General features: G+C 56.4%; 2 protein-coding genes across 6 annotated transcripts; both read right to left on the reverse strand.

Annotated features, from left to right (window-relative positions):
* Nucleotides 1-507: 507 nt before the first annotated feature.
* On the reverse strand, nucleotides 508-2748 carry APOC2 (apolipoprotein C2). The gene is made up of 4 exons (XM_043598636.1): nucleotides 2705-2748; nucleotides 1342-1426; nucleotides 1011-1170; nucleotides 508-765 (listed from the first exon to the last, which is right to left on the reverse strand). Exons 2-4 carry the CDS (start codon nucleotides 1394-1396, stop codon nucleotides 675-677), a joined length of 306 nt encoding a protein of 101 aa, XP_043454571.1. The 5' UTR covers nucleotides 1397-1426; nucleotides 2705-2748; the 3' UTR covers nucleotides 508-674.
* Nucleotides 2749-3292: 544 nt separating this feature from the next.
* Nucleotides 3293-9079, reverse strand: APOC4 (apolipoprotein C4). 5 transcript variants are annotated; one of them, XM_043598637.1, is made up of 5 exons: nucleotides 8852-9079; nucleotides 7977-8112; nucleotides 5489-5612; nucleotides 3761-3890; nucleotides 3293-3498 (listed from the first exon to the last, which is right to left on the reverse strand). In XM_043598637.1, the coding sequence occupies exons 2-5, from the start codon at nucleotides 8028-8030 to the stop codon at nucleotides 3333-3335; spliced, it is 474 nt and encodes a 157-aa protein (XP_043454572.1). In that variant the 5' UTR covers nucleotides 8031-8112; nucleotides 8852-9079; the 3' UTR covers nucleotides 3293-3332. The 5 variants fall into 5 exon arrangements, with proteins under 5 accessions (XP_043454572.1, XP_043454574.1, XP_043454577.1 ...); XM_043598639.1 differs by lacking the exon at nucleotides 8852-9079 and having other exon boundaries at nucleotides 5489-5676; nucleotides 7977-8090; XM_043598642.1 differs by lacking the exon at nucleotides 8852-9079 and having other exon boundaries at nucleotides 5485-5676; nucleotides 7977-8089.
* Between the last annotated feature and the right edge of the window lie 1111 nt (nucleotides 9080-10190).

Consider the following 10190-nt stretch of genomic DNA (forward strand, 5'->3'; position numbering starts at 1 on the left):
GGTGGCGCAGTCGGTTAGGCGTCCGACTTCAGCCAGGTCACGATCTCGCGGTCCATGAGTTCGAGCCCTGCGTCGGGCTCTGGGCTGACGGCTCAGAGCCTGGAGCCTGTTTCCAATTCTGTGTCTCCCTCTCTCTCTGCCCCTCCCCCGTTCATGCTCTGTCTCTCTCTGTCCCAAAAATAAATAAACGTTGAAAAAAAATTAAAAATAAATACACATTAAAAAAAATAATGAATAATAAATAAATAAAACATCAGCCCAGGGCCTAGAGACTGCCAGAGGCCACAGCAGGTTAGCGATGTTCATGGTCGTTTTACGTGTGAGAAAGCCAGACCTTGGTGCAGGACAGTCTCTAATGTGGCTGTGACGATCCAATGTTATTATTCACCTCTTTATCCCCAATGATCGAGTTAGGGCTGCATACGTCCAATGGGCACTCGATAAGTATTGGATGGACTGAATCAGTCCTGCCGTCTTGGCCCTCTAAGGTCTTTGAAAAGCAACCACATGGAAGAAAATAAATTTTTTTTTGTTTTTAATTTATTTATAAGAAGTCAGGCTAGCATTGGGAACAGGATGCGAGAGCTGCTAAGAAGTGAGGGGTAGGTCGCGGGAGGGAGCCGAGGAGTCCTGGGGTCTGGGCTGTCCCCTCCCCCACGGTCGGGGCCCAGCTGCTAGGAGTCTCCCGACAGCATAGAAAGTATCTGGTCAGTGAGAATCCCTGTGTAAATTCTCACGGCTGCTGTGCTTGTGCTGTACATGTCCCTGGGGAGAAAGGACAGAGGCTCTGAGCAGGGAGGAGCCCCGGGTCTTGGGCCCCAGGTCTGAGGGAGGCTGAGGCTTGGGGCCCAGAATCACGTGTCCTGTGAGGGATGGTGGCTGGAACCCAAACTCCTGGATCCCCAGGTAGGACAGGGCTGGGATCTCAGAATCCAGGGTTCCGACAGAGCTCGGGGCGCAGACTCCTGGTTCCCCTGGGTGGGGGGAGGGGGGGCGTGGCTTGTGGATACCTGATTTTCTCATCCACAGCGGTCAGATATGTCTTCTTGTATAGGTCCTGGGCGGCCGCTTTGGCTGAGCCCCAGTAGCCGTAGAGTGATTCCTGCATCTGGGAGAGCAGGGTGGGGCCCGTGGCTTCATCTTGCCGGGCCATGTCGTCCCCCTGGACATCTGCAGAGGGAGGGTGCCTTAGGAGAGCTGAGGAACCAGCAGCAGGGGAGAATGAGGCAGGGAAGGAGGGGGACAGGGGTAGGGCCAGGCGAGAACTGGGCTGGGAAGATGCTTGGGGGGGGTCATCCCATCCCCCTCACAGACCCTCCGCCCCCTGCCAACCACACTCACCGCCTCTCAATACCAGAAGGACAAGAAGCAGAACCAGGAGGCATCGGGTGCCCATGGCGTCAGAAGACCTGGAACACTGAGGAGGCTGTGGGACAGGGCCCCTGGTGACGTCTAGTCCTGGGGTCCCCCCTCCCCGGAAACTCCAGGGGGAGAGGCTGGCTTCCCTGCCCCTCCACCTCCCCAGCTGAGTTCCGGGTGCTAATGCATTGGCTTGGGGCTCATAGTCTAACATTTCATGATTCTGCTCCTGATTTTAACACCTTAATTCTAACATCCCCTCATTCACTCAGGAAGCACCTACTGTGTACCGAACACAGTTCTGGGGCCCAGCTGTGAACACAGCAACAGCCCTGCCTGTCTACGAAGCCATTGTGAGAGAGATACACGATCAACAATATTAACTGAGAAAAATACACAGCGGGTCGTATGGTGGGGAGCGCTCTGGAGGGGGGAGGGTGTGTCACGGAGCCTGGGAAAGCCTTAGCAGAGGGTGACACTTATGCCGAGACCCAGTCTGCAGGGTCCCAGGCTCAGTTAAGAACCCAACCACTGGGGGTGCCTAGGTGGCTCTGTCTGTCTGTTGGGCGTCCGACTTCGACCTAGGTCATGATCTTGAGTTGGAGCCCCGTGTCGGGCTCTGTGCTGACAGCTCGGAGCCTGGAGCCTGCTTCGGAATCTGTGTTCCGCGCCCCCCCCCCCCCGTCCCTCCCCCCTGCACACTCTGTCTCTTTCTCGCGAAAATAAATAAACATTTAAAAAAATGTAAAACAATTTTTTTTTTTTAATAAAAAAAAGAACCCACCACTGGATGAGTATGTTTCTGATGCCCCGGGCCCTGTTCTACATGTAATTCCATCTGTCTTCACCCCAACCCTATGACAGAGGCTCTCGGCTCTGAGGCACACGGTTCCCAGGCCCTGTTGTCACTTGCGATTTGGAGATAAGGTGGAGGTCAGACCTCGAGGGACATCAGCAGGGGGAAACAGTCTATGACTCTAAATTCTGTGATCCCGGGGCGCCTGGGTGGCGCAGTCGGTGGAGCGTCCGACTTCAGCCAGGTCACGATCTCGCGGTCCGTGAGTTCGAGCCCCGCGTCGGGCTCTGGGCTGATGGCTCAGAGCCTGGAGCCTGTTTCCGATTCTGTGTCTCCCTCTCTCTCTGCCCCTCCCCCGTTCATGCTCTGTCTCTCTCTGTCCCAAAAGTAAATAAAAAACGTTGAAAAAAAAAAAAATTTAAATTCTGTGATCCCAACAGAGGAATCCAACGAATGTCGTGACTCTTGCGGTTTCTGATTTAATCACCTCTGCCCCCTCCCCGCTGACCCTTCCCCTTTTCCATTTTTCCATTTCGGGCCCTCTCTTACCCGACTCTGGCAGGCTGTCCTCACGGGCTCCACGCGTGCAGAGAAGGTCTTTATAGCTCTTGGGACCCACCTCCCCTCCGCAGCCACCACCCCCACCTTGTCCCCTAGGCCAAAGTCCTGGCCAACAGGACCGCTGAGGGGGTGGGGTGGGGCAGAGAGGGCAGTGACATCATCCCCGGGGTCAAGCCAGAGGGAGCCCCCCCGCCCACCCCCCGCAAGGTTCTCTCCCGGGAGATACAGGGGGCCAGGTGGGTGCTGTGGAGCGGTTGGGGGTCCTTGGGGTTCAGACCAGAAAAGGGGTCTGGGGTTTCCCCCACATAGGAAGCAAAGGCATAGGGGTCTCTGTGGGGACCTGCTGACCCCGCCTGCACTCCAGCCTTCACCTTCCATCCCAAACTGAGTTGCCCGGTGTCTCCTGCCCCCCCACATTCCCACAGTGGTGGGTCTCAGGGCTGGGGGAAGGGATCATCCCCCCGACTCTTTCCCCTCAGGGCCTCCCCCCCCCACTGTCCCTCCCTTGCCAGGTGTCCCTTCCTCTCATCGTTAACTGCTGGGGGTGGTCACGCTGGGGACGGATTAAGACAGGGACACAGAGAAGCATTTCTTTATTGTGGAGGCTGTAAACACTTTAATTCTTGTCACCGTCCCCGCACAGAAGCTGGGGGCACAGGCTGTGGGCCTTGTTCAGGAGGCTGTCCCTGGAGCTGCGGAGCCAGGCCTGGGTGCGGAGCCTCAGATCCTTCAGGTGGTCTTCGTAGTAGGCCTGCACAAAGCCCTGGAAGGCCTCGGGTCCCCTGCAGAGGAGGGACAAAACCGTGAGACCCCGGCAACTCCCAAGACTCCCGCCCCCTTCATCCCCCTCCCTCGGGCCTTACCCCACTCAGAGCCCAAGAGTGCGGGCCCTGCCCCTTTCCCCCCTCTGACCCGGGTTCTCCCGCTGACCCAGGGGTCTCGACTCTCAGCCTCGCCCCCCTCAGACCCAGGAGTCCAGGCCCCCAGCCCCTCCTCCCTCAGACCCAGGAGTCCACCCCCCCAAGCCCTGCTGCACACACTCACCAGAACCACTGCCACTTCTCTCTGGTCCTGGTCACCAGTGTCTTCACCTTGTCCTTCATCAGGCTCCAAGGACTATCCACCAGCTCCGGTGGCATACTCGGGGTTGCTGCAGGCACTTCTTGCTGGCATGCTAGGTGGGACCGGAGGGTAACATGGCTGGGCTGGGACCCAAGAATCCTTCCTCCTCCCTTCCCCTCCATGCTCGCCGTCACTATTGCTCCCGGTGGCCCAAGGGTGACCCCTTGACATCACTCCTGGTCTTCACCTTTTCTGTCCCTTTGAGCACTTGTCCCCCTTTGAGCCATCCGTCGATTCCCTGTCACCCTCCGTGCCCACGGCCCCTCCTGTCACCCCTCTGTCTGCCTGTGGCTTTTCCCCCTCAGCCTGTCCCCCTCTCGAGGCCTCCTTTACTGCCCGATCTTGCTGCCCCCTCGGTTCTCCTGTGACACACACCCCCGCCCCCCACGCTGTCCGAACCACCTCCGCATGCAGTGGAGGGAGAGCTCAGAGGACTTTCCAGCCCTAGGGAAGGAGGTTGGCAGGGCTGCGTCGTCCGTTCCTCCCCGGGGCCGGGGTCGTGCCTCGGAGGGCACTTTACGTCCTTGCACGCACCTCCCTGCGCGGCGCTCATGCCCCCCCCGGGCGAAGCCTCACCTACAGATCCCAGGCGTCACACGGGCGCACAGGCGCACGCATGCGCAGAGGCACCCATGGGCCCGGCAGTGTGCTCAAGCCAACGGTGCACGTCTTCAAAACTCAGTTTCCCCTTCTGCAGAATGGGATAAGGCCAGGATTCCTGGGAGGACTTGGCGCTAACACCGAACACGCATAAGGCACTAGGAATGGCCCCTTGCACATTGGAGGCACTACGTTAAGTGTTGCCATTTTAAATGCGCGTGCAAAGCCGAGGCACGCTCGCACGCCAGCGCCTACAGACACCCTCACAGCGTCCACGCGCTCAAATCCTTGGCATAAATACCCCGTAAAGGCACACGTGCACACACACATTTACCACTGTCGTTTGTACCCGCCCCAAGGACACCCCTCGCGCACGGCCCCCGTGGACCCGTTCGCCCGGAAACGCACACACATCTGCGTGTGCGTAGGACAAAGCACGCGAGCTCCAGGCCCGCGCGCGCGTCTACAAACCTGCGTGCCGTCCGGACCGTCACACTCACACCTCGCACGACTGACTGCAGGGTCCCCGCGCCCGCCCATCCCTTCCTTCCTCACCCACGACACAGGCCAAGACCAGAATGCAGAAGCAGACGGAGGGCAGGGCCTGGGGCCTGCGTCCAGGAACCAACATTTCTGGGGGCTCTGCTCCTCTGTTCCTCTGCGCTCAGCTCTCCAGGCTGGGGGAGGGGGAGACTACGCGGAGCAGAGCCCTCCCCTGGCTGCCTCCCCACGCCCCTTGGCAGGGACTTCAGAGAGAGGGGCCCAGGTGACAGTGACAAGCAGAGGCCTCACCCGCCCCTGCTGGCCTCCCTCCTTCCTCCCCTCCCAGCACTTTGGCCTGACCGGGGAAGACAGCCGGCTCTTTGGCCGCGGACGCTGACTGGTGTTCAAATCCTGGCTCCACCTCACGAGCTGGCCCCTCTTTCTGGCCTCAGTTTCCCGCTCTGAAAAATGGGCCCACAGTCCATACTCCAGGCAGGGCTTTAATGGAATGAAATGCTGCAAGGAGAGGTCTTAACAAGGAGCCCGGCAACGGAGGTGCTCACGGACCATGGCTGTTTATGATTACTTCCTTCATATTGAAGACCCTTGGGCACTGGGCTCTAGGCCGGACACACTCTCGCCGTGTGATCTGGGCAATTCCCAGATCTTCTCTGGGCCTCACTGTTTTCATCTGTAAACTGGGGATGGTATGAAGCACCCGCCTCCTAGAGTCCGTGTGAAGGCTGCGTGCGGCTCTGTGAGAGAAAGTTCCAGGTGCGCGTAGTAGGAGGTTGTCAATGTCAGGCTCAGGCCCAATACTAGGCAGACAGAAAATGAGCAAAAGGAAGAAAGAAAGAGAGAAAGGAAAGAGAGAAAGAAAGAAAGAAAGAAAGAAGAGAGAGGAGGAGGAGAGCGGAAGGGAGGAACGAAGGAAGGAACGAAGGAAGGAAATGAGCCTTTATCTCTCGTAGGACCCAGCCATAACTCAGGGCACACAGCCTGGCCAGGGGACCACGGACTGGATTCTTTGGTCCAGGGTTGCCGAGTAAAATAGAGGATGCCCATGTGAATTCAGATAAATAATAAGTTTTTCTTTTGATATAAGTATGTCCCATGCAATATTGGGGAATTATACTAGAAATTATTTGTTACTTATCTGATATTCAAATCTAACCAGGAGCCTGTCCTTTTTTTAAAACATTTTTTTAAGGTTTATTTATTTTTTATTTATTTATTTTATTTATTTTTTTTTCAACGTTTATTTATTTTGGGGACAGAGAGAGACAGAGCATGAACGGGCGAGGGGCAGAGAGAGAGGGAGACACAGAATCGGAAGCAGGCTCCAGGCTCTGAGCCATCAGCCCAGAGCCTGACGCGGGGCTCGAACTCCCCGACCGCGAGATCATGACCTGGCTGAAGTCGGACGCCTAACCGACTGCGCCACCCAGGCGCCCCTAAGGTTTATTTATTTTGAGAGGGAGAGGGAGAGAGCATGTATGCAGGGGAGTGGCAGAGAGAGGGAGAGAGAGAGAGAGAATCCCACAGGCTCTGCTCTATCATCACAAAGCCCGATGTGGGGCTCGATCTCACGAACTGCAAGATCGTGACCTGAGCCGAAACCAGGAGTCGGTTGCTTAACTGACTGAGCCACCCAGGCGCCCCCGGGGAGGTTGTATTTTTATGCGATGAATCTGACAACCCCCCCCCGCCCCCGCTTGGCCACAACCCGAACAAGTAGACAGTAGCCCCCCCCCCCCCCGCCTCACCTTTATGCACAGTTTCAGTGACCCAAGGTCAACTGAGGTTTGGAAGCGGATGACCTGACAATATGCCAGCAGGTCAATAATCACCTAATACTGTGTCACAGGGTCTATGTCATTGCCATCACTTCATCTCATCACGTGGACGTCCTATCCTCTCACATCATCACCAGAAGGGTGAGCGCAGTTTTTAATTTTTCTATTTATTTTTGAGACAGAGAGAGACAGAGCATGAGCGGGGGAGGGGCAGAGAGAGGGGGAGGCACAGAATCGGAAGCAGGCTCCAGGCTCTGAGCCGTCAGCACAGAGACCGACGCGGGGCTCGAACCCGCAGACCGTGAGATCATGACCTGAGCCGAAGTCCGACGCTCGACCGACTGAGCCACCCAGGCGCCCCTGTAATTGTTTTTCTTTATCATTAGTGTTGTTGTTCATCTCTTACTGTCTGATTTTATTTTATTTATTTTTTTTTAATTTTTTTTTCAACGTTTATTTATTTTTGGGACAGAGAGAGACAGAGCATGAACGGGGGAGGGGCAGAGAGAGGGAGACACAGAATCGGAAACAGGCTCCAGGCTCTGAGCCATCAGCCCAGAGCCTGACGCGGGGCTCGAACTCACGGGCCGCGAGATTGTGACCTGGCTGAAGTCGGATGCTTAACCAACTGCGCCACCCAGGCGCCCCTCTTACTGTCTGATTTTAAAAGTTAAACTGCATCATAGGGGTGCTCCGATAGGAAAAATCAGTGTATCTAGGGCTTGGCACTATCTGTGGTTTCAAGTGTCCACTGGGGGTCTTGGAGTGCATCCCCCACAGATAAGGGGCGACACTGTACAGCTTGGTCCTGACCCAGCGGCTTCCAGCAGAACGGGCTCTGGCACGCAGCAGGTGCACAACGAATGTGCCCAGCAGTTCCTCACTAACAGAATCACAAAATAAAACCTCCGGGACGGGCGCATGGGCGGCTCGGTCCGACTCCCCAGTTCGGCTCAGGTCGTGATCTCACAGCTCGTGGGTTCGAGCCCCGCCTGGGGCTCTGTGCTGACAGTGCGGAGCCTGCTGGGGATTCTCTCTCTCTCTCTCTCTCTGCTCCTCCCTGACTTGTGCCCTCTCTCTCAAAATAAATACAGAAATAAACATTAAAACACACACACACCTCCTTGAATTTCTGTTTGGGATGTTGAGAAAGTTCCAGGGATGGAGGGTGCAACTTAATGTACCCCTAAAATGGCTAAAATGGTAAATTGTATGTGATGTATTTGACCATGAGAAAAAAGGAAAAAAGAAAAACTCACCATGCCTTGTGTTACAAGAAGCACGAGGTGGGGGTTCAGAGCCTTGCTCCTCATCCTCCCTGCTGTGTGACCCGGTGCGAGTTGCTTAACCTCTCTGGGCCGGTTGCTTCATCCACGACTGAGAATCATGGACTACCTATCCCAGAGAGTAGAGGAGACCGTTTATGTAAATTACCATGAGAGGCACCAGAGGTGCTGGGTCAAGGTCAGTGGCTGTTGATTAAGCCTGTGTTTTTCTGAGCACACGCTAGGCACCAGGGGCCACAGCAGGGCTTTGGCACCTTAACTCGTTGATGTAACACAACAGAGCTCTGAGGTGGGCACCTTTATTGTTCCTCCACGCTTGGGGGCGTGGGAGGGGAGTCCACTTACCAATGGCTCCTCGAACAGCAAGGGGTGCATTTGAACCCAGCTGTCTCAGATCTAGCCAAGCCAGGACATGCCCCCACGCACCTCCCCCACCTGAGTCCCGGAGGCCAAGAGGGTGGTTGGAGCAGGGCTGGCAGCAGGGTGGGTCTGGGGGAGGTCTCTGACCCCTGCCCCAGGTCCAAGGTCAGTGTGGGCTGTTTGCTGTTTGCAATGTTTGTCCATCCTGGGGACAGGAACAGGCTGAAGGTCGTTCAGGGCGGACCTCAGAGTCAGCTCAGTAACAACTTGGGAGTGGGGTGATGGGCACAGAGACGGAGGTCACAAGAGAGAGCGGGTTTGGGAGTGGCAGGCCCCGTGAGCCCACAGGGCAGAAGGCACCTCTGAGCCTGCAGTGACGTGTCCAAGAGACCCCCAGACCCCAAAATCACTCTCCCCCAGTCCAGACCCCATCCCCTCCCTCCTCAATCCCCTAACCCGCCTCCCTTCCAGCACTCCTAAGTGCTCACCTCCTTCCTCTGTGCCTCCGGGTTCTGGCAGGGAAGCCCGGGGCAGAAAAGAGGTTGAAACGTCCCCCTCTGTTATCTCTTCTTTCTGCCTTCCGCCCGGGGAAATTCTCCTTTCGTTAATTTTTAAAAACGGGGATATTCGCGAACCGTAAAACTTGCCCTCCTCAAGGGTGCGATTGGATGTTTTCTAGTACGTTTGCCGAGTTGTGCAACCATCACCGCCCTCCGATTCCAGAACGTTTTCATCACCCCGAAAGGAAACTTCCATTCCCATTAGCCCATTAGGGTCACTTCCATTGCCTTCTCCCCCCCCTGGCCCAGCAGGGGGCAAAGACTGCCGATGGACCTTCTGTTTCTGTGGGTTTCCCTATCCCGGGCATCATGGGAAGGGAAACAGACACTACGTGGTCTTCTGCGTGGTGTGTGAGGGCGCTTCCTTCCTTTTTCTGGCAGAATAATATTCACGGCGCGGATACGCATCTACACACGCCATGTGGATTTGCTTATCCGTTTCTCAGTTCATGGGCATTTGGGTTGTGCCAGCGGAAGCACCACTGCCGGGACCATCCACGCGTACGTTTTTGCGTGAACCTGTGTGCGGTTCCCCTGGGTGGATAGACGCCCACTAATGGGACCGCCGGGAGCTCCGTTGCACGCTTTGAGGACCCGCCAAACTGTTCTCCAAAATGGCTCTGCCCATTCGCTTTTGTATCCAGTTTTCCAGTCGCGTGGTTCCTGGCGAACATGCATGGGGACGAAAGTTGGGCGGCTTCGCACGCTGTTCCCCGGCTCTCGCTGACTACTTCCGGATTGTCTTCTGGGTTGCAGGTGCTGTGTCGCCTCCTCCAGGGAGCCCTCCCGGACTAGCTACCCCAAGCCAGGTGCCCACTGGAGTCCCCCATCCTTGCGCTGCCCGCTGGGTGGGCCACCTCCAACCCCCCCAAGTGTGGAGTGTGAATGCTCCTACACACATGCTCGGGGCTCTCTGGGTGTTTTTTGTTGTTTGTTTTTTGTTTTGGTGTGATCAGGGCTATTTGCTCTCTGAGGTCCTGAAGGTTAAGTTTGTAAACCTGAGAACAAACATATTGGCTCTAAATACAAAGTGTAAAAAGAGGGGTGCCTGAGTGGCTCAGTTGAGCGGCCCATTTCTGCTCAGGTCACGTTCTTGCGGTTGGTGAGTTCAAGCCCCGCATTGGGCTCTCTGCTGTCAGCATAGAGCCTGCTCCGGGTCCTTCCCCCCCACCCCTGCCCCCCGCCTTCTCTCTGCACCTCCCCTGCTTGCTCTCTCTCTCAAAAATAAAATTAAAGGGGCGCCTGGGTGGCTCAGTCGGTTGAGTGG

The sequence above is a fragment of the Prionailurus bengalensis genome, chromosome E2, assembly GCF_016509475.1.
Source record: "Prionailurus bengalensis isolate Pbe53 chromosome E2, Fcat_Pben_1.1_paternal_pri, whole genome shotgun sequence".
NCBI lineage: Eukaryota > Metazoa > Chordata > Mammalia > Carnivora > Felidae > Prionailurus > Prionailurus bengalensis.